Source organism: Thamnophis elegans, chromosome 7 (assembly GCF_009769535.1).
Source record: "Thamnophis elegans isolate rThaEle1 chromosome 7, rThaEle1.pri, whole genome shotgun sequence".
NCBI classification, from domain to species: Eukaryota; Metazoa; Chordata; class Lepidosauria; order Squamata; family Colubridae; genus Thamnophis; species Thamnophis elegans.
Genome location: NC_045547.1, coordinates 75758269 through 75780726, shown reverse-complemented (window position 1 = coordinate 75780726; position 22458 = coordinate 75758269). Strand labels below are relative to the sequence as shown.

The 22458-nt window shown below is 46.1% G+C and overlaps 1 protein-coding gene across 1 annotated transcript; it reads right to left on the bottom strand.

Moving 5' to 3' along the window:
• Positions 1-241: 241 nt before the first annotated feature.
• LOC116511657 (fatty acyl-CoA reductase 2-like) lies at positions 242-21982 on the bottom strand. The gene is made up of 11 exons (XM_032221827.1): positions 21770-21982; positions 20750-20925; positions 18227-18406; positions 13975-14152; positions 10591-10635; positions 9283-9401; positions 7817-7884; positions 6780-6951; positions 4388-4517; positions 3573-3700; positions 242-455 (listed from the first exon to the last, which is right to left on the bottom strand). The coding sequence occupies exons 1-11, from the start codon at positions 21968-21970 to the stop codon at positions 293-295; spliced, it is 1560 nt and encodes a 519-aa protein (XP_032077718.1). The 5' UTR covers positions 21971-21982; the 3' UTR covers positions 242-292.
• Positions 21983-22458: the final 476 nt, after the last annotated feature.

Sequence of the window (22458 nt, the reverse complement as noted above, 5' to 3'; positions counted from 1 at the left end):
TGCATCAGCTGGGCACTGGGATGAAACAAAACGGGTAAATGCCATAGTGAAAAATGCAGCTTCATAAGAGATGATGGGATGGTTGTAGGAACAGGAAGTCAGTGCCCACTGCAGCAGCAATAACTTAATAGTAGCAGTAGTAGCAATTAAAGTCTCTTGTAATATCTGTTGAATGCTTAAACAAACAGCTGGAAGGTATCTCATTACTGTTGGAGCAGACAGAAACCAGGAGTCGATTTGAGGTCATGAAGGTTATTCCAGGACATAGGGAACCATCCCTTGAAAGGCTCAGTCAAGGTCGAAGGGTGCTGGAAGCTCTAATGTAGCTAAGAAACTTGTAGCAGAGGCTTAGTACAAAATACCAGACGTTACGAGCCATCTGCGACCTTGCAATGAAGACGCGCCAGACGATCACAAGCAGAGCGGCCTTCAGGGCAAACTGGATGGTCCTGAGCCTGAGAAAAAAAGAGAAAAGAGAGAGGGAAAAAAAAGAAGAGCTGAACTCTGGTACTGTCAGATAGAGACACCAGATCAACCGCCAGTTGGAATTTGTAGAGTCAAGGTTCAAGGTTCAAGGTTCATTTTATTTATATGCCGCCCTATTCCCAGCGGGACTCATGGCGGCGCACAAACCCAAGGGAGGGGAAGGGAAACACAAGAACTACAACAAAAAGTACAAGGGAATTAAAAACAACCAACAGCCACACGACTCGAGAGGGGAAGGGAACTCATCGACCCCAAGCCTGCCGACACAGCCAGGTTTTAACGGCTTTTCGGAAGGCCTGGAGAGAGGTGAGGGTCCGAATCTCTGCGGGGAGCTCATTCCAAAGGGCCGGTGCCGCCACAGAGAAGGCCCTCCCCCGGGTAATAGCCAGATGACATTGGCCAGTAGACGGAACCCGGAGGAGGCCTAATCTGTGTGATCTAATGGGTCTTTGGGAGGTAATTGGCAGCAGGCGGTCTCTCAAGTACCCCGTTGAGATGAACTCAACGCATCAAAAAACGTATTGCCTTCTGTGTCACCTTGGCCCGAAATAAAATAATCATTCCATCCAGGGGCGCAGCAAAAAATTTGCAGCAATGGATTTGCTGCTCTGTTGCTGGTGGGGCGTGGTCATCGTGGGCATGGCCTAGTCAACCTCCTGCACCGCAGCGAGGCGGGCGTGACTTCCCCAGGCTCTGGAGGCTTTCCTTGAGCTTCTGGGAGGGTGAACTGCTTCCCCTGGGCTCCGGAGACCCCCTGGAAGCCAGAAACAGGCCTACTTTCGATTTCCTGAACTTCCAGTAGATAGGCCTATTTTACACCTTCCCTAAGCTCTGGAGGCTTTTCTCAAACCTCCAATAGGATGAAAACTTCTTTCTCCGGGCTCTATAGGCCAGAAACAGGCCCGTTTCCAGACTTCCGGAGCCTCCGGTAAGCTTGTTTTCCCCTCTCTCCGAGCCTTGTCATGCACTTATCTGGCCCAATGAATGGGCCGCTTAGAGACTCCTGGGAGGGGCATGATGGGGAGGGGTGGGCGGGGCCAGCCAGAAGTGGGATTTGGGGGTTAGCCGAACCATGCAGAATCTTCGCTAGAGGGTTGCCCAAACCTGTGCGAACCCCCAGCAGCCCACCTGTGACCATCCCTATGATCCCAGTGATTTAGGGAAACAGGAGGGAGGAGAGGGGACAATGTCAGGCCTGCAGCCATCTTTTCTTTTGGATCTTTGGCCTGCCACACTTTCCATTATTCTACTGTGCATTTTCTATTGTGGGAAAATGGGAGGGGGGAATCGTACGGAGTCACAGACTATGTAGCCATAACAAAATTCTTTCTAGAAAGTCAAGGTCATCCTTTGTCTTTGCACCTCTGCACCTGACCGGAACTGGATGGGTGGAACTGCCAGCATGGCAGTGGGAGACTGGACCATGGGATGGATTTATGGGTGCGAGGGCAAGATCTTAAACTTTCAACTGGGTGGGGAAAATCGGGAAGCTTTCAGATTCGGGTTTTCCCAGATGTGCCAACATGGCTCTCTTCATAAATTGGAACTTTGAGCAATACTTTGCCTTGGACTCTGATTTAGTTTTTTGGAACCCTGACAGACATGATGAGAAGACCCAATGAACCAGATCTTAAAGACTCCTGTTATGGAGTTTCCTTATCCACCTTAGATAGAAGGTTTGAGCAGTCCAGCTCCAGATAGCAACGTCCATCCCCACCTACCACTAACCATTCAGAATGTTAACACTGCATTTCATGAGAATAGCAACCAGATATCTAGGTTATTAAGTAGGGATCGGACATGAGATGCATCTGGACTACCTAAGCTAAATAACCATTGCTATTGTTAAGTCTTCCTGTTCAGCTCTTGGACAACCTTCTCCAAGTTTCATGCTTATGGTGATAGGAATGAGAAATCCTTAAATCTTACCGGCTCAATGGATGACTCAGCCTTCCATCCTTTCGAGGTGGGTAAAATGAGGACCCAGACTGTGGGGGCAATATGCTGACTTTGTAAACCGCTTAGAGAGGGCTGAAAGCCCTATGAAGCGGTATATAAGTCTAACTGCTATTGCTATTAAATACAGGGAAGAATAGCATCCAAGAGGCATTGAATTAACATTACTTTTAGAAAAACAAAGAACAACAAAGTTGGAAGGGACCTTGGAGGCCATCTATTCAACCCCCTGCTGAAGCACAAGACCTTATACACTTTCAGTCAAATGGTTGTCCAATCTCTTCTTAAAAATTTCCAGTGTTGGAGCATTCACAACTTCTGGAGGCAAGTCGTTCCACTGATAACTGCTCCCACTGTCAGGAAATTTCTCCATAGTTCTAGGTTGCTTTTCTCCTTGATTAGTTTCCATCCATTGGTTCATGTCTCGGCTTTAGGTGGTTTGGAGAATAGCTTGACCGCAGAATGAATGAATGAATGAATGAATCAATCAATCAATCAGAGGGATAGAATCAAGATTACATGAAGTGTTAATACCACTAATCAGTGGAACAGAAGTTGCCTCCAGAAGTTGTGAATGCCCCAACACTGGAAGTCTTTAAGAAGATGTTGGATAGCCATTTGTCTGAAATGGTATGGGGTTTCTTGCCTAGGAAGGGGGTTGGACTAGAAGACCTCCAAGGTCCCTTCCAACTCTGCTATTGTATTGTAATCAGAATAGAGCTGGAGATATTTATTTATCCCAACCCCCCTTCCATGAACATCAACAAAATGTCTAATGTTGGATTTTCCCCCTTACCAGAGGGAGCCCTCTTGTGAAGTACTGTGAAGCCGATGCCATGGCAACTCCACTGCGCTGTACAATAGAAGCAATTTTAAGGAAGTACAGTAGAATCCATTTTAAGGCACAATAGGCTGTATCTTAACAAAACACCTCCTGAGGGGTGTTAGGGGTGTCTTACCGCCACAGTATCTGTTTCCAGAGGGTAAGTCATCTGTGTACTAAGTTTGGTTGAGCTATATGTGGCATTCAGCCCAAACCTCTAATTGTGGTGACCAAACAATTTCATTCACTGAACGCATTCTGTTCTCAGGTTGTGAAAGTTAACACAAAAGATTGTATGGCGTTTTACCTTCTGATATGCTGTCGGGCGGCAGGAAGTCCAGCCATATCTTCATTCAACAGATACTTCTTAGTTCCTAAGCAGTAATCTTTCATATATTCTGACCAAGTCAATTGGCAAATGTCAAAGCAGAACAGCTGGAATCAAACAGAAAGAAGGCTACTTAAAATGGAGAAGGACTATTCCGGTTAGAAGAGGTTCCACCAGTGGACCCGGAAAGCAGGCCACACCTACAGAAGAGGTTCCAAAAATTTTTGAAACCCACCACTGGTCCTTGGATATGATTATTCTACACTATCATGCTCATATTTATAAAACTCAGGGCCTCTGTGAAAGGTAAGGATGACTACTGCGTTTGTGGTGCAATCAGAACATTGCGTGTGTTGAAGTTGTTTTAATGCAAACCAAAGATGCCTTTTAAAAAACAAGTTTACATCCTATTCTTATGCATGCCAGTGCTGTGTGTGAGGTAATTTAAGGTGGTTCTGACAAGTGTCGTCGGCATCTTCATATCCGGTCACATGGGCGGCAAGCCACTCCCATCCGGTCACATGGGTGGCAAGCCACTCCCACAAAGGAGGCCTCACCCACAGGGTAGGTTCGAACAATTTTTGAAACCCACCACTGTGTGTCTGTGTGCCTGTGTGTGTGTGTAATTTAACAACCGGTTCGCCTGAACAGATGCGAACCGTCTGAATTCCACCAGTGCAAAGCACTCTGAGGAAGGCATCTGTCCTTTTGGAAATCGTTTGCAATCTAGCCCGAATACCCTTTTAATTATTTAAATTTGATTGATGGGATCCGGGGTTCAATAAGATGCTTACAGTTTGGTCTTTTGGATTGAGCTCTTTCAGTAGCATGTTTGTGTTTTCGTAGCTCCAGTCCCAGGAATTGCTGATGAAATATTCAAGAAGATTCAAGGTCTTGTCCAAGCGTGTGACAAGCTTCATCATCCTGAAAGACAAAAGGGAAACGTATCTACCCATAGATAGGTCGGAAGGGCCACCGCAACCAATATTGGCTCCTAATGATTCATTTAGTTGATTGTGTTTTCAATCAGAATCATTTCCATTGTTTTTAAGCTGTTGGAAGGATTATTACCTTGAAAGAAGAGTTGTTGTTGTTGTTGTTATTGGGGTGTGTGTGTGTGCGCGCGCACGCATGCACACATAACAACAAGCAAAGCTGCAAGCCAATCAGATCGTCCCCAAAGCTGTCAAATTGATGGAGAAAGTACTGTATTTTTTAGAGTATAAGTCGCATCTTTTTCCCCCAAAAAAGAGGGTAAAAATCTGGGTGTGTCTTATACACTGAATACAGCATTTTTGGCGTACTGAAACACCACCCCCTTTGCAAAAATGGATGTCCAGAGAGTTTGGGAGGCCTGCAAAGTGCTCCTGGGGGCTGGAAAGGGCAAAAATGAGCAAAAAACGGGCTGTTTTTGCTGGTGTTTGCTCCCCCAGCCCCCAGGAGAACTCTACAAGCCTCCCAAAGTCTCTGCATGCCCCTTTTTTTGTGCACAAAATGAGGTGTGCAGAGGGTTTGGGAGGCCTGCAGAGTGCAAAGACATTTTTTAAAAAAATTTGCCTCTTCAAAATCATGGTGTGTCTTATACTCCGGTGCATCTTATAATCCAAAAAATACAGTAGTCCTCCCTGGAAAAAGGTCATCTGTTGTTTTGACCCAGCCTTAACGGAACCAATACACAAACTCCTTGTTCTGAAAAAATCCTCTTTATTTAATTACTGTGAATTCACGGCATTCACATGTAGAAAAGTCCAGGCAATAATCCTTCCAAGGATGAATTGCAATAACAGACCTTATCAGTCCTTGACAGTCGCAAAGCTGTAATTTAATTCCTGCCAATAAGTTTCTGAGGCACGAACCCCAATTCACAAGTCTTCCTAAATAAATCCGCACGGTTGTCTCCAGGGGTGAAATGCTCTGAACTCTGCTATCGGTTCACTTCGCTACCGGTTCGCTTTGCGTGCGCACCACAGGCACTGCCATGCAGTGCTGACAAAAGAGGATTAAAAAGTCTTTTCTGAGTCTGCAAACGTAAGTAGAACAGCGAGGGGGCGAAGAGCTATGCCACATGATTTAGATTTGCTCGGAAGTAGGATTTCCTGCTTTCTAGTTAATACAAATCGGGCGGCACAGCTGATTGTTGCATAGCTGATCGTTGGAACTACCAGTTTGCCTGAAACGGTAGCATTTTTTACTACTGGTTCGGGTGGACTGCTCCAAACCGTTAGCATTTCACCCCTGGTTGTCTCCCACAATGCCACTCCTCTTTTGCTTCTGTTTATTCCCCAGCCAGGGAGGGGCCATTCAGCGTCCCTATGTGCCTTGCTTCCCGAGTCAGCTCTTTGTCCTCAATTGTTCTCCCCTCCTGACAGCTCTGTCCATATGCACATCTGGAACAGGCCTCAACTGTTCATAGCAATAGCAATAGCAATAGCAGTTAGACTTATATGCCGCTTCATGGGGCTTTCAGCCCTCTCTAAGCGGTTTACAGAGTCAGCATATTGCCCCCAACAACAATCTGGGTCCTCATTTTACCCACCTTGGAAGGATGGAAGGCTGAGTCAACCCTGAGCCGGTGAGATTTGAACAGCCGAACTGCAGAACTGCAGTCAGCTGAAGTAGCCTGCAGTGCTGCATTTAACCACTGCGCCACCTCGGCTCTCTTCTTCTTCGCCACTTATCTCCGACTCTAAAGGCAGCTGGGGAATGTTGTACTGCCCTGGCCCCAACTGTGCCTCCGACACAAAGCCCTCATCAGAGCCTTCCCCAGACTCCAGGACTGGCCCATGTTCCTCCACAACCTCCTCATCATCCGAGTCTGCCACCAGCTCTGCTTGCAGCTGGCGGGCTGCAACATCTGTATTCTTAAGGGCGCTTCCCTAAAACTGCTACCTGGACTTTAATAGCAATAGTTAGACTTATATACCGCTTCATAGGGCTTTCAGCCCTCTCTAAGCGGTTTACAGAGTCAGCATATTGCCCCCAACAACAATCCGGGTCCTCATTTTACCCACCTCGGAAGGATGGAAGGCTGAGTCAACCTTGAGCCTGGTGGGATTTGAACAGCCGAACTGCTGAACTGCAGTCAGCTGAAGTAGCCTGCAGTGCTGCATTTAACCACTGCGCCACCTCGGCTCTCCACTTTTTTGGAAGGATGCCCTATACCTCACAATGTAGATGCAATCTCACCGTGGCTTCTTTCCTAGCAGCCGCAGATGCAGGTCCCAGAGAAAAGCAGGGATGGTGTGATAGACAAATGTCCAGTAATGATGGAGGAGGTAGCTTGAGGTTACGTTGGCCTTTGGTATTCTGAAAGGTTTCTCCACTGGATATTTTTTATACATATGCGTTGCCTTAATTTCTGCAGAATGGTAGAAAGGAGATACTGCACCCATTGTGGTAATTGCATGAAAAGGGAACAATTATCGGAAATGTCCATTGGAGAAGGCAAAGTGCTCTTTGACCATCAAAGAAACCAGATGTGGTTTCCTGCCACATGATGTAAATATAGCTGAAGAAAGAGGAATAACTCCTTGTCAAGGAAGAAATGTCTCCTCCGTCAGCCATTGTTCTTTTTTATTGTTATCGCTATCATTGTTATTATGATGTTACAAAGAGTGTTTAGGGCCACCACTTTCCAATGGCAATAACAATAGTTAGACTTATATACCGCTTCATAGGGCTTTCAGCCCTCTCTAAGCTGTTTACAGAGTCAGCATATTGCCCCCAACAACAATCTGGGTCCTCATTTTACCCACCTCGGAAGGATGGAAGGCTGAGTCAACCTTGAGCCTGGTGGGATTTGAACAGCCGAACTGCTGAACTGCAGTCAGCTGTAGTAGCCTGCAGTGCTGCATTTAACCACTGCGCCACCTCGGCTCTTCCTATTAACAAGAAGGTGGCCTTAGAGATTCACAAATAAAACAATAAAACAAATCATTGGGTTAGTGTCATCCTTGCAAAGTATTTCCACACAAGAAGCACAGACGGACGTTGTAACTTCATTGTCAGGTTACATTAACCGAATTGTGCGAAGAACCTCACCCTCTGCTCTCTTATCCACAATGAGAGTGGTGCCCCTTTAAATCTCAATGGCAAGGCAAGCTGTCAAGGATGGTTTCCAATCAAAAAGTCTAGTGGAATTTTCTGAATCCTTGTTTGTTAATAATAATAATAATAATAATAATAATAATAATAATAATAATAATAATAATAATAATACTCACGCAATTCTTCCCATGACAATGGGTTGAGGGCACCTGAGGTACAGTTGTAGATCAGTGGCGATTTGGGCCTGAAAAGAATAGAAATAAAAAGTTCACAAAATGCACCAAATGTATGAATACTACATTTATTCTCATTCTCTCTCCCTCTCCCTCTCTCTCTCTCTCTCTCTCTCTCTCTCTCTCTCTATCCCTCCCTCCCTCCCTCCCTCCCTCCGTGTGTGTGTGTGTGTGTGTGTGTGTGTTCCAGCATAACTCTAGAATGCCTGGCCCATTAAGGAGAGCAAGTGTAGCATCCTAGAATGGCAACCGTTTGTGATGTCATGGGAGGTGGAAGGGAGAGTCTGGGCTGTTAAGGAGAGCAAGTGTGGCATCCTAGAGTGGCAATTCTTTCTGATGTCAGTTCTCAATACTCATTGAAAAGAGGGAGGTTTTTGATTAATAGTTAACAGTTTACTTTATTGTCATTGCACCTCGTATAATGAGATTAAATGCGTGCACATTATACATTTAAAAAAATAAACCCAAAACACACATCCTTCATATTCTATACAATTGTATTGAAAACCCCTGAGTCCTAGTGGACAACCATTTAAATGGGAGCCAGCTGTGTGCAGCAGCTGCCAAAAAAGCCAATACAGTTCTAGGCTGCATAAACGGAGGGATAGAATCAAGATCACGTGAAGTGTTAATACCACTTTATAAGGCCTTGGGAAGGCCACACTTGGAATCCTGCATTCAGTTTTGGTCGCCACAATGTAAAAAAAGATGTGGAGACTCTAGAAAGAGTGCAGAGAAGAGCAAGAGAGATGATGAGGGGACTGGAGGTTAAAACATGAAGAACAGTTGCAGGAACTGATCAGATGGCCAGCGCCCGCATGCTCCCTAGAGCTGACAGGGCAATGCTGTCTATGAGCAAGTGCTCCCTATAACATTGTACAAAATGGCAGTGTGTACCTGTTGCCGGAAAGAAACCCCAACAATGAAGACAATAGGTGTGCTGGCTTCTCTCACAAGGCAGGGGGCAGAAGACAACATTATGGATCTTGTGAAGGCAGAAATGAACCACGGTGGCGCACTGGTGAGAGTGCAGTACTGCAGGCTACTTCTGCTGACTGCTGGCTACCTACAATTTGGCAGTTCGAATCTCATCAGTCTCAAGGTCGATTCTGCCTTCCCTCCTTCCGAGGTGTGTAAAATGCCCCCAAATTGTTGGGGGCAAGAGACTGACTCTGTAAACAGCTTAGAGAGGGCTGTAAAGCACTGTAAAGCGGTATATAAGTGCTATTGCTCTACTGTACTGCAGTACTGCCTGTAGGAGGCACTGTTGGACATTCAGAAAGCTTTAAAACGTGGATGACGATATGAGGAATCAGCAGCTTTGGCAGCTCCTGAAAAACTTGCAACCTTGGGGGGAAAAACCCATTCTACCTCATTGGCTTATCTCTTGCTCAAGAAAGAGACTCCACCTGTGAACTGCAGTGTACCAGCCAGCGGCGATGGTTAAGTTGATAGCGAGGTCTACTGGGATAATATCAGCTACTGCAGCTGGATTGCATTTTATACTCCGTAAAATCCCTTTTGCACCCTAGAAATAAAGAAGTTAATTAACCTATGTAACTTGATTTCCTTATTTAACATAGAGTTTAGTTCAGGGGCAGGTTCCAGCTGCCATTACTGCTGGTTCAGTATTAAAAAAAAAATTGTGCTTGCTTCGTGCGCTCACTTCATGCGCATTTTCATTTGAAACGATCTGCGCATGCGCGCATTAAAAAATGAATAAAAATTACATTTTTTTTTCAATGAAGATTGTTCTGCGCATGTGCAGAACAGAAAATCAAGATGATGTCGCCAATCACAGAACTGGCACAGTCACTTGTCCACCAGAGTTACTACCGATTTGGCCGAACCGGACCAAATAGGTAGGAAGCCACCTCTGGCTTAGTTAGTCTGAGATATGAATTCTGTAACAATGGAACCATCTCTGCTCTCCCCGGAATCTGGCCTTCCATTGTTGCAGTGTGATCATTCTGGTACTTTAACTGTCATATTAGTCAGGAGAGCCAAAAGCTCTTGAACTCGCTCAGAAACACCAGGCCTGGTGAACCTCCTCCTTGATCAGCCTAGGCCAGGGGTATCAAACTCAAGGCTAGATCTGGCCCACGGAAATATCAAAGGACCAGCCTGCAGTGCATCTGCCGGCCGAAATGGGCTACAGGGAAGTCTTGCAAGGCCCTCGTGTGTTCTGTTTTCGGCCTCCCCGGCTTCCAACGCAGTCTGCCAGCCAAAAATGGGCCACATGGAAGTGTCATGAGGCCCCCGTTTTGAACCTCCCCAGCCTCCAGCAGTACTCTGCTGGGCAAAAATGTCTGGGATGGTGCTGCAGGAGGCCATGGAGGCCGAAAACAAGGATGCCCTATTTTGGCTGACAAATTGCTTCTGGAGGCCGTCCTGGCCAAAGAGGCGGCACAGGGAGTCTGTGTGCGGCTGCCCCGTGCCTCATTTTGGCCAGCAGAGTGTTGCAGGACACATCTGCTCCATTTCTTCCCCAACGCTCCTCCCTCCTACACTGGCTCATGGAGGAGAACTACAATGCTCATCTGGCCCTCGAAGAAATCCAGTTTGAGATCCCTGGCCTAGGCTATGCATTGTCAGAATCACTAGATTCTGCCCTTATCTCTCTAGATAAGCTTCATGCTTTGGTTCTTCGTGGTTTCTTCTGGGCCTGTTTCACTGCTCCCAAGATTTTTTGAAGTCCTATTTTCATCTCTACTTACTGCGACAAGGAGGCCGCTCGTACCATTGAAGTTGTCAATCCAGCCCTGAAAAAAATGAAGCATAGATTGTTGTGGAGTCTGTATGTTTATTAAGATTGTCTACAACATATTTCAGCTGGCTAACAGAGTCAAGCACCTTCAGGACTGAAAACTGAGGTTCTCCTGCGGAATTTTGCTCTTCACAGATGGATTAAGCCAATATTGCAAACAATGCTAAATGCTTGCTAAGAATTGAGAAAGAATTGAGAAAGAATTGAGGCCTTTGAACTCTGGTGCTGGAGAAGATTCCTGCGAGTCCCTTGGACTGCAAGGTGATCCAACCGGTCAGTCCTAGAGGAGATCAACCCTGACTGCTCTTTAGAAGATCAGATCCTGAAGATGAACCTCAAGTATTTTGGCCATCTAATGAGAAGGAAGGACTCCCTGGAGAAGAGCCTCATGCTGAGAATGATTGAGGGCAAAAGAAGAAGGGGACGACAGAGAATGAGGTGGCTGGATGGAGTCACTGAAGCAGACGGCATGACCTTAAATGGACTCCGGAAGATGGTAGAGAAAAGGAAGGCCTGGAGGAACGTTGTCCATGGTGTCATGATGGGTCGGACGTGACTTCGCAACTAACAACAACAAAGGGGTAACCAACAAGAAAGAATGTAAAAGGGGGATAGCATGAAGACATGAATACTGGCCAAACTTTTGAAAACTAATATGGAGATTACCAGTTTTGTTTCTCCTTGAATTTTGATGAAGAGACACAAATCTGCAGAAGAACAGAAAGACAGACCCTTTGCGGTCAAAATCTAAATGTCTCAGGCGTTAGTCCTGTTCGTCCAGCATCAATTGTACTATAAGAGGCTGTTGATAGTCAGACTGGAAGGTGGGAGGGCTACTTCCCCGCTGCTTTCCTGAATGAGGCTGCTAGCTCTTGCCCAAGAATGTGTGGGCAGAGTTGCCTCCGAGGCTTTCCTATCCTAGGAACTGGTTGCCTAGACCTGAATTGTTATGGCGTGCTTTGCTCTTGTTGATTAGTAGGCTGCTGGTATTAATTAACCACCTTTTAGGTTGAGCGGCTGTGAGCAAATATTGGGTTCAATCTGAAGCACATGGAAGGGAAATACATGTGGTTGATATGGCTCTTGGTGTGTTTCAGAGTACCTTTCGCCATAAACTATAAGTTGTAAATACTTTCTCTTCTGTATTTATTATTCACATAATAGCCCATTTCTCTACTTAAAAGAGAGTCCTTGAGGCACATAACCAAATGTTGTAGATCATTCTGAGGAATCTGTTATAATTTGGGAAGTAAAGTTTGAGAGAGAATAGAATAGAATAGAATAATAAAGAATAGGGTAGAATAAATAGAATGGCATGGCATGGCATGGCATAGAATAGAATAATAAAGAATAGGGTAGGGTAGAATAAATAGAATGGCATGGCATGGCATAGCATAGCATAGCATAGAATAGAATAGAATAATGAAGAATAGAGTAGGGTAGAATAAATAGAATGGCATGGCATGGCATGGCGTAGAGTAGAGTAGAGTAGAGTAGAGTAGAATAGAATAGAATAGAATAGAATAATGAAGAAGACTAGACTAGGATAGGATAGGATAGGATAGATTCTGGAAGGGACCTTGGAGGTTTTGTAGTCCAGCCCCTGCTTAAGCAGGAGAACCAATGCCAATTTAGATAAGTGATAATCGAGACCAGGGGTGTCAAATTCAATTTCATTGAGGGCTGCATCAGGGTTGTGTTTGACCTTGAGGGGGCTGGGTGGGAAGCATGGCCAGCTTGACATCACTTGTGTCGAGGGCGCTTGTGGTGGCTGGAGAGCTCTGCCAGTGAAAATGGGCACTCGAGTTCCATTTTCGGCTGCGATGGCCTCCTGCAACCCTCTGCCAGAGAAAACAGAGATCGGGAGGGCAGCCCTGGTGGAGGCACTGTGGGCCATTCCTTCACGGTTTCCAGGGTGGCCCTGCAGGCCAGATCTAACCACCCTGTGGGGCGGATCCAGCCCATGGGCCCTGAGTTTGACACATCTGGTCTAGAGACTCTTCTTAAAAACATCCAGATGCTCACTATATAACCTCAGATGCAAGTTTCTAGAAAACAGTGTTCTGTTGTAATTAATTTGAAGGGCTTGACTCTAAACAAGGGATTTCATCATGATTTCTGGATGGAGATTAGACTCCTATGCCTTTGGGATGTTTGTCTGTTTTTCAATGTTATGGCTGTGCCCATAAAATTAAGCCTTTGCAGACATTCTTTTGGGCACATGACCTTCTGACCCTAAGATTCCATAATAGATCTCATCCATGAATCCAGGTTTACTCGTTTTAGCTTTAAAGGTTATTGGTGATGGCTTTGCCAAAAGCATGAGAAGCACTCTTCCGACCTAGGTTTCCCCAGCAGCACGAAGCAGAGACCTCGTCTCGATAAACCCCTTTTATTTAATGTACAGTGAATTCTTCTCCAGCAAAGTCTTTCCTCCCCCACAGTCTTTCAAGATAGTTCACAATTACCGACTTTTATCAGGCTTGAAGAGTGGCCAGGCCAATATCTTCTAAATGCCCAATACTTGGCAAGAATGGAGGAATGAACTAATTGTTACCTGCAAACTCCACTCCCCTTTCGCTCCTCTTTTATTCCCTATGGGAGGGGCCATTCACCTGTGGCTTTACTCCCAAGTCAACCCTTGTTCCTTAGCTGTTCCCTTCATCTGACAACTCTGCACATGGGCACACTGGGAACAGGCTCAAGCTGTTCTTCTGCCTCACTGATGTCTGATAACTGCCAGACAGCCCTGTCCTCATTTGTTTGTTTGTTTGTTTGTTTGTTTGTTAAATTTCTAGGCCGCCCAATCCTGGAGGACTCCGGGCGGCTTACAAAGAAAGAAAAAGAAAAGCAAAATAAAAGAATAATTTAAAAATTCCCAACACGCATACATTTCTAATCGGGGCTGGACCTTTACAATAAGGTCAACAGCCCCAGGCCTGCCGGAACAGCCAAGTTTTAACAGCTTTTCTGAAGGCCATGAGAGTGGGTAACCTCTGGGGGTAGCTGGTTCCACAGGGTCGGAGAAGCCACAGAGAAGGCTGTCCTCCGGGAGCCCGCCAGCTGACACTGTCCAGCTGACGGCATCTGAAGGAGGCCCACCCTGTGGGATCTTATCGGCCATTGCAGAGCCCTCATCAGAGCCTTCCCCAGACTCCAGGACTGGCCCAAGTTCCTCCCCAACCTCCTCACTGTTCAAAACTTCTGCCAGTTCTGCTGGCAGGACATAAGAAGCACATTCTTATTTAGAGCCATTACGGAATGGTTCTGAATCAACCTTTTTTTGCTAGGAAGTAGCATGTAAATTGAGCAACAGAAGAGCACACATGTTTACCGGGAAGGGCTCCTGCCAACTAGCCCCCACGATGGAGGGTCGAATGATGGCAACATTTAAGTCCCCTTTCTCCTGCTGGATCAGATGTTCAGTCAGAGCTTTGGAGAAGGTGTAGGTGTTGGGCCAGTCTCCAATCAAATTTGGGGTGATCGCTTCAATGAGGGACTCATCCATCCACCTAGCAGGATATTTTTTTAAAAATAAAATAAAATATATTGATGGGAGAAAATTAAACTTAAAGCATTGTCCTTACATATTTTCACATGCATCTCCTTGGAAAAGTTAAAAGTTTTATATATGTGGCAGGTCCTCTTTTAAGATAGCATTAGCAATAGCACTTAGATTTATATAGCAGTTAGCAATAGCAGTTAGACTTATATACCGCTTCATAGGGCTTCCAGCCCTCTCTAAGCGGTTTACAGAGTCAGCATATTGCCCCTACAGTCTGGATCCTCATTTTACCCACCTCGGAAGGATGGAAGGCTGAGTCAACCTTGAGCCGGTGAGATTTGAATCGCTGAACTGCAGATAACAGTCAGCTGAAGTGGCCTGCAGTACTGCACTCTACCCACTGCGCCACCTCAGCTTTATATACCACTCAGGAGTGGCTTTCGCTTACCTTCCCTACAGTGATGGGTTTCAAATTTTATTAGAACCTCTTCTGTAGGTGTGGCCTGCTTTGTGGGAGTGGCTTGGTGGCCATGTGACTGGGTGGGAGTGGCTTGGCAGCCATGTGACTGGGTGGGCGTGGCCAACTTGTAAAATGTGGTGGAACTCACTTTAACAACCCTCTTGTTTAGCAACCAAAATGTTGGCTCAGAAACTCTGGCATTGAAGTGTGCTAGTCTTAAAGCTGTCAAGTTACAAGACCCTTGCACCCCTAACCCTTTAGGAAAAAAACCCCAGGGGTGTTCAAACTTGGAGCTTTAAGACTTGTGGACTTCAACTCCCAGAATTCCTCCTCTCGCTCTTCATCTTGATGATGTGTGGACGGGCGGCGGGAGAGAGCTGGAACCGGTTCTAAACAGCACCGTGGATTTGTGGAACCTTTTCTATAGAAGAGGTTAGAACTGGCAGGAACCCACCCCTGCTTCCCTACCAGTTCGCAAATGTGTGCGTGTGGTTGTTTCACTCACATGCGCCCCATCCACGCATGCACCTGATCTTACGCGCATGTGCTTTGCTCAAAAATCATCCCTAAATAGGACGAAATAGAGCCATAAGAATAAGATGATTTCTGCTACCAGTTAGGGTGAACCAATCCGAATTGGAAGAATACTATCTCTGATATCACTTCACAGTGCTTTACAGCCCTCTCTAAGCAGTTTACAGAGTTAGCATATTGCCCCAACACTCTGGGTCCTCAATCCTTCCTTCCTTCCTTCCTTCCTTCCTTCCTTCCTTCCTTCCTTCCTTCCTTCCTTTCTTCCTTCCTTCCTTCTTTCCATGATGACCTGGGGCATAGCACAAAGGCAACACAGCAATAGCAATAGCAGTAGACTTATATACCGCAACACAGCCAGAGAACATGTATGAGTCCCTTTATTAACACCAACTGTGCCCTCCAATGTCCCTTTCAACTCTTCCACAAACCTGTAACAGCCTTTGCCTTGAAAATACTCCAGTCCAAATATTGTAAGCACAAAACTTTCAACTGTAAACCCAACAAGGCAAGAGAAGACAATTAATTCGGCAGAGCAAGCAAGATAAGGAGTTCCAGAAGTGAAGTAGCATGGGAGTAAATTAAATCAGTTGGGAGGATGCCAGGAACTCGGATAAGCAGTTAAACTCAGTGTTTGTTCCTGACAACCACCCCTCCCATTTGCCTCTCCTTTAAACTCCATCCCCAGGTGTGCCTTGTGAAGGGAATTGCGGCCCTTTCCTCCCTCATAAGCCATACAACCCACGTTGCTCTCTTCTCTGTTCTTCTCTGTGTGCCCTAGGATGAAGAGCAGGGTGGGCCTTGGTCTTCATCTGAACTCCTCTCCCTTGTTCTACCTCTTCCCTGCTCTGCCCAGCCTGACTTTGCCCTTCCCCAGTTTTTTCCGTGACCCGTCAAAACCGCAGTCCACAAAAGCGCGATCGACGAAAGCGCGCATTTGACGTCATCACAGCGCGACAAAAAAATTAAAAATTGAAATAAAAATAAAATTAAAGCAAGCCGATTCACATAAAGGTAAGGGTTAGATTTAGGTTTAGGGTTAGGGTTAGGTTAAGGGTTAGGGTTAGGTTTAGAGCGTTAGGGTTACGTTTAGCGTTACATTAAACGTTAGCGTTAGGTTTAGCGTTAGGTTAAGGGTTAGGTTTAGGGTTAGATTTAGGGTTAGGTGAAGGGTTAGGTTTAGGGTTAGGTTTAGGGTTAGGTTTGGGGGGGTTAGGGTAAGGTTTTCGCTTTATTTTTACATTTTTCGATCACAGCGCGATGTTTTCATCGCGCTGTGATGACATCAAATGCGCGCTTTCGTCGACCGCGATTTTGTCATCCGCGGTTTTGTGGTGGAACCGTTTTTTCCACAGTCAACGGAGCCACTCTCATGCTCTCTGTCAGCTGTTCATCTTCCCTCTTGGATTTTGACTCCAATAGGGGCATGACACCTTCCTTCCTTCCTTCCTTCCTTCCTTCCTTCCTTCCTTCCTTCCTTCCTTCCTTCCTTCCTTCCTTCCTTCCACATGTGACTCGTTCATCTCAAGATTGTTTACCAACAGGAAGACAGACCTTGGGTCAAAAAGGATCACATGATATATTCTTCCCATGGTATATCTACTTTGGCAATCCTTGCACATTTTGGGAACTATCCTACCACTAATCCTCTCTCTTGGAAGAAAGTACATAGGATGAGGCAATAATTATTCCTTCAAACCTACTTGCAAATATATCGCAACAGAGGGAGGATTGCTTTTGTTACTTACACCAGGGTTCCCCTACCCCCAGTCTGTGGACCGGCACCAGTCTGCGGCATGCCGGAAACCGGTCCTTGTAAACAAGCAAAGTCCCATCCGCGGGATGCAGGCAGCATAGGAAGCCATACCCACTCCAGTATGTGGAAAAAATCTCTCTCCATGGAACCGGTCCCTGGTACCCAAAAGGTTGGGGGCCGTTGACTTATGCCACCAAGTCCAAAAGCTTCTTTGTTTCCACAGGAACAATGATGGTGGATGCTCTTTTAACCAAGTATGTGTGTTTTCCTCCTCCTTCATTACCATTTACCAGGACAAAGATCATTACATTATAAAACCACTTGTATTTATGATTATGACCATGATTTATCACCTGTTCCTTGCATGGATATTGAGAGCATAAGCACCAGAGAGAGGGACGGGGTTCAAAAGTTTTAGCAAGGAGTTCTCTGCCCATTTGCTGGATGGGCGTGGCTATGGTGGGCATGGCCTAATCATCCTCTTGCACCACAGTGGGGGAGGCATTTTTGCCCTCCCTGGGCTCCGGAGGCTTTCCTTGAGCCTCTGGGAGGGCAAAAACAGCCTCCCCAGGCTCCGGAGGCCCTCTGGAGGCCAGAAACAGACCTGTTTTCGGTCTCCCCGAACTTCTGGTAGGCCCGTTTTTTGGCCTCCCTGAGCCTCTGTGTGCGCTCTGCACTTACCTGTATCCAAGACAAGCCGCAGGAGGACTCCTGGGAGGGGAGGGGTAGGGTGGGTGTGGCCAGCCAGGAGTGGGATTTGGGGGTTCTCCAAACTGCACAGAATCTTAGCTAGAGATTCTCCCAAACCCCTGCGAACCTCCAGCAGCCTACCCCTGCCTGGAGACAAATTCCTTGTGTGTCCAATCACACTTGGCCAATAAAGGATTCTAATTCTATAAAGAGTTTTATTCTATATTGTATCACTACTCTTTGCAGGAGGCATCTCCATAAACATTTTACATTTCTGGAACTTCCCTACCACAATTTCTCTCTCTTTCTTTAGAGCCGAGGTGGCGCAGTGGTTAGAGTGCAGCACTGCAGGCTACTTCAGCTGACTGCAGTCCTGCAGTTTGGCTGTTCAAATCTCACCGGCTCAAGGTTGACTCAGCCTTCCATCCTTCCGAGGTGGGTAAAATGAGGACCCGGATTGTTGTTGGGGGCAATATGCTGACTCTGTAAAGCGCTTAGAGAGGGCTGAAAGCCCTATGAAGCAGTATATAAGTCTAACTGCTATTGCTATTGCTAAGAAAGTACATAGGATAAGACAATAAGTATTCCTTCTGACCTACATACAATCACATCACAACAGAGGGAGGGTTGGTTCCATTACTTACGTCACCAGGTCCAAAAGCTTTGTTGGTTCCACAGGAACAGGATAGAAGACCTCCTCTATGTGCTTCCGGTTACAGTTTGAATAGGCCGTTGAAACGTGGATGAGAGCTTCGAGGTTCTTCATCTGGTGGGCCAGCCTCAGGAGTTGCTGGGTACCCATAACATTCAGGAGAAGAGCATCCCTGCTCAAGAAGGAACAAAAAGCTAGGATGAAGTCCTGCTGGTGTGAGGTCCTCTTGGCTCTTCTGAGAGTTGCCTCAGGAGCTTCAGAACATCTTGATGGCAAGATATCTCATGTAGTGTGGAGAAGACCACAGATATAGTCTACATCACCGTATGAGAGATCTCTGCTAGTAGTGGAAATGACCGTGGCCTGGTACAAATTAGTTGACCAACCCCCTCCACCACCACCCAACAAATAAAGATAACAGCATCACCTACAGTGAAGACAAAGTCCGCGTTTGACTACCAGGTGAATTTAAAAGATACCTGGACCCTGAATTTTAAGGCCATTTGCTTTTTGGCAATGGGAAAGGCTGCGCGCATGCGCAGAGGTGGTGCGTGCGAGTGAAGCAAACAAGCGCACACCCTCACATTTGCAAACCTGTAGGGAAGATAAGTGAATACCACACATGTGAAAGTAGCTTTTTCGTTTTTGACAGAATAATTTTGTTTTTAAAAGTAACGAATCAGGTTGGAAATGTAAGTGGGAGTTTTCCACTTCTAGTATTCAAACCTTATCCAGATGCCTGGAACAATTTCAAATCAGATTGTCAAAACTGAGTCACACCATTGCCAAATTTTGCCAACATTAGTTCAGACAACTTTGATTTTAAAGCTTTAAAAGATGGGTATGTCTTTGGTTCGCCTCTGAGGGCCTTCCTGCTCCACTCTCCCATCACTTTTCACTTAGGTGGGAAATAGCCCTCTTCGGGAAACCAAACCAATCAGCTAAAGAAATATTTCATTTTTCAAAGTTCTTTTGGGGAATCAGAATATTTTGAAGTCTGGAATAGATTTTATGACTGGTATATAAGACAAAGTGACAAGACTGGAACAAACTGTATATTGTGTTTGGACAGAAGGATAAATAATGTATTAAGTAGGCTAATTGTCAATAGTTGTGACTAGCTGTAAGTAATGTGAATGCATAGTCACCCTGACTTTGCGGTACTGCATTCTTTTAAATGTAAAAATAATAAAAATATATTGAAAATAAAAAAGTTCTTTTGCTTCTGGCAGGAAAACAAGTGCCGTATTTTTCGGAGTATAAGACTCTGCAGACCTCCCCAAAATGGCCCATTTTTCAAGAAAATGGACATTTGTTTTTCAAAAAAGGACATGAATAGTCTTTAGGAGGCTTGTAAAGGGCTCTTGGGGGTGGGGACCAAACAAATTGCAAAAAACGGCCCATTTTTCATGAAAATGAGCTTGTTTTTTGTCAAAAAAATGGTCGTGCAGAGCCTTTAGGAGGCTTATAGAGTGCTCCTGGGGGCTGGGGGGGAGGTTTAAAATTGAGCAAACAACAGCCCCCAGGAGCAATCTACAAGCCTCCTAAAGGCTCTGCATGGCCATTTTGGTGAAGGGGCGGGGTTTCGGGAGGCAAGAAAATGCTGTATTCGGTGTATAAGACGCATCCAGATTTTCAGCCTCTTTTTTGAGGGAAAAAGGTGTGTCTTATAGTCCAAAAAATATGGTACACTTTATGAATCTCTTCTAACCTTTTTACACAAGGTCTTCGATTTATAACATTCAAAGTTATGACAAACGCTACTTGCAACCTAGTTCTGGAGTCCCAATGGATGCACAGACATCAACAGTCACATGACTACAGCAAAGGTCATAAAACCGGGCCTTGTCATGTGAGTGCCTTGACTTATGACTATCATGACTTACCCTAGAAATTCCAGGCTTCATTATGGTCATAAATTGAGGATTACCTGTGTTCAGGGGTGATCTTCAAAAATTTCAGCAACAGGTTCGCTGCCTGGTTGATGGGTGGGTGTGACCATGGTGGACAAGGCCTGGTTGGCCTCCTGCACCACTGCCAGGGGGCATTTTTGCCCTTCCCAGGCTCCAGAGGCTTTCCTCGAGCCTCTGGGAGGGCGAAAACTGCTTCCCCCATGCTCCAGAGGCCCAGTGGAGGCTGGAAACAGGCCCGTTTCCAGACTTCTGGAACTTTCCTAGAGCCTCCATGTGGGTGCTGCACTTACCTCGCATCCAAAATGGGCTGCGTGGAGACTCCTGGGAGGAGAGGGGTGGGCGGGGCCAGCCAGGAGTGGGATTTGGAGGTTCTTCGAACTGGCCATAACGTTAGCTACAGGTTCTCTCAAACCCGGGCGAACCTGTCGCAGCCCACCCTGCCTGTGTTGTAAATAATGGCTACACTCCACTATGGTCTTCTTCAAAGTGATGTAGCCCTAATTCTTGGGAATGGCTTGATGCACTTACTCATATCTCCTTTCAAGAAAATATGATTGGGACTGGAGGGAAAGACACCCAAGGGGAGAGCAAGGGGAACCTACTTCAGGGGCTCATCGAACCGAACTGTTGCTGCACAATGGAAGATCACGTTGACCTCAGAGAGCAGCTCCTCCATGTCTTTGGAAGGGATAGCCAGGTTTGGCTGGGTGAACTCAGCACTGATGGGCTTAATCTTCTCATGGAAATTGGGCCATTCTTCCCGGACTCTATCAAACACCTGGAGTGCAACAGAGAATATTCACTTAACAAAAAAGAAAAATGCTAAGGGTGCTTTTTCAAGAGGCCTTTGGACTTTCTTATAACAAGAAGTCCAGTTGCCTCTTGAAAAAGCACCTTTGGGACAACCATGACCTGGATGACTGAGAATCTCCATAGACACCAGGAATTAATTTGTTTGATATTATTAATGGTGGCATCAAATGCTAGCAGAGAGAGCAGGGGTGTCAAACTCAATATCAATGAGGGCTGCATCAGGGTTGTGTTTGACCTTGGGGACCGGGGTGGCCATGGACAGCTTGATGTCACTTATGTCGGGGGTGCCTGTTGTAGTCCCAGTGCTCTGCCAGCAAAACGAGGCCCCTTGAGCTCCTTTTCAGCCACAATGCTGCAGCCCTCTGCCAGTGGTGTGGCAGAGGTGAGCGTGGCTTGGTGGACATGGCAGGAGAAGGATACTGCAAAATCCCTATTCCCTCCCCACTCCAGGGGGAAGGATACTGCAAAATCTCCATTCCCTACCCACTCCAGGGGAAGGATACTGCAAAATCCCCATTGCCACGCCACTCCAGGGGAAGGATACTGCAAAATCCCCAATCCAACCCACTCCAGGGAAGGATACTGCAAAATCCCCATTTCCTCCTGATCAGCTGGGACTTGGGAGGCAGAGAATAGATGGGGGCATGGCCAGCCAGAGGTGGTATTTACCGGTTCTCCAAACTTCTCAAACTGTCTTCTACTGGTTCTCCAGAACTGGTCAGAACCTGTTGAATACTACCTCTGCAGTGAACCTGTGGCAAAACCCTACCAGCTGCTACCCATTTCTGTCCACCCTCTAATTTCCTTACCTTGCATTGCAGCAGATTCTCCACTCTGGTTTGCATGGAACGTCCACCTTTGGCCCGCACACAAATGTAGATGGTTTTCACGTCGTGGCAAGACCGGAGAAGCTTCTCAACCAGGACTTTCCCCATAAACCCCGTAGCTCCTGTAACAAGGACTGACTTCCCACTATAGTAAGCACCAACCAAAGACATGGTGTCCTTCATTTCCAAGTTCTTGGTGGCAGGATCTGGCAGGAAGACACATGAAATCAAACAGTTGAATCTTCAAAGCTTATAAACCTGTCCTGTTGTCCTTCAAAGCTTATAAACTTGTCCTATGGTCTACGACACATCTGCTGTCATGATTGAACCGCTTTTGAAAGTTATCGAGTCTTATCGCTATTCAACATGACAAAGAACTAGGGGGAGGAAGAAGGCAGAGGCTCCAGGGAATACACTGTGAGAGCCAAGAATCCACCAAGGTCACTGCTGCAGGTATCTGACAAAGAAGTGGACTGTTCTCAAACAAAAGGACCATTCATACATGGGTGGAGAAAGGGTAAAGCTATTGTTTAACCATGCAAGTGCCTGAGAGTGCCTATTTTTGGGGGAGGAGGGGTGAAATTCAGCCGGTTCTGACAGGTTCTGGAGAACTGGTAGTAAAAAGTTTGAATAGTTTGGAGAATCGGCAAATTTCACCTCTGGCTGGCCCC

What these genes read in the sequence shown, in the direction of transcription:
- LOC116511657 (XM_032221827.1), bottom strand. Translation starts at nt 21,970, where the DNA reads ATGAAGGACACCATGTCTTTGGTTGGTGCTTACTATAGTGGGAAGTCA. An exon ending in AAGCTTTTGGACCTGGTGAC is followed by an intron (nt 14,153 to 18,226) that starts GTAAGTAATGGA and finishes ATATCCTGCTAG; the next exon opens with GTGGATGGATGAGTCCCTCA. An exon ending in ATTGTCATGGGAAGAATTGC is followed by an intron (nt 6,952 to 7,816) that starts GTGAGTATTATT and finishes ACCATTCTGCAG; the next exon opens with AAATTAAGGCAACGCATATG.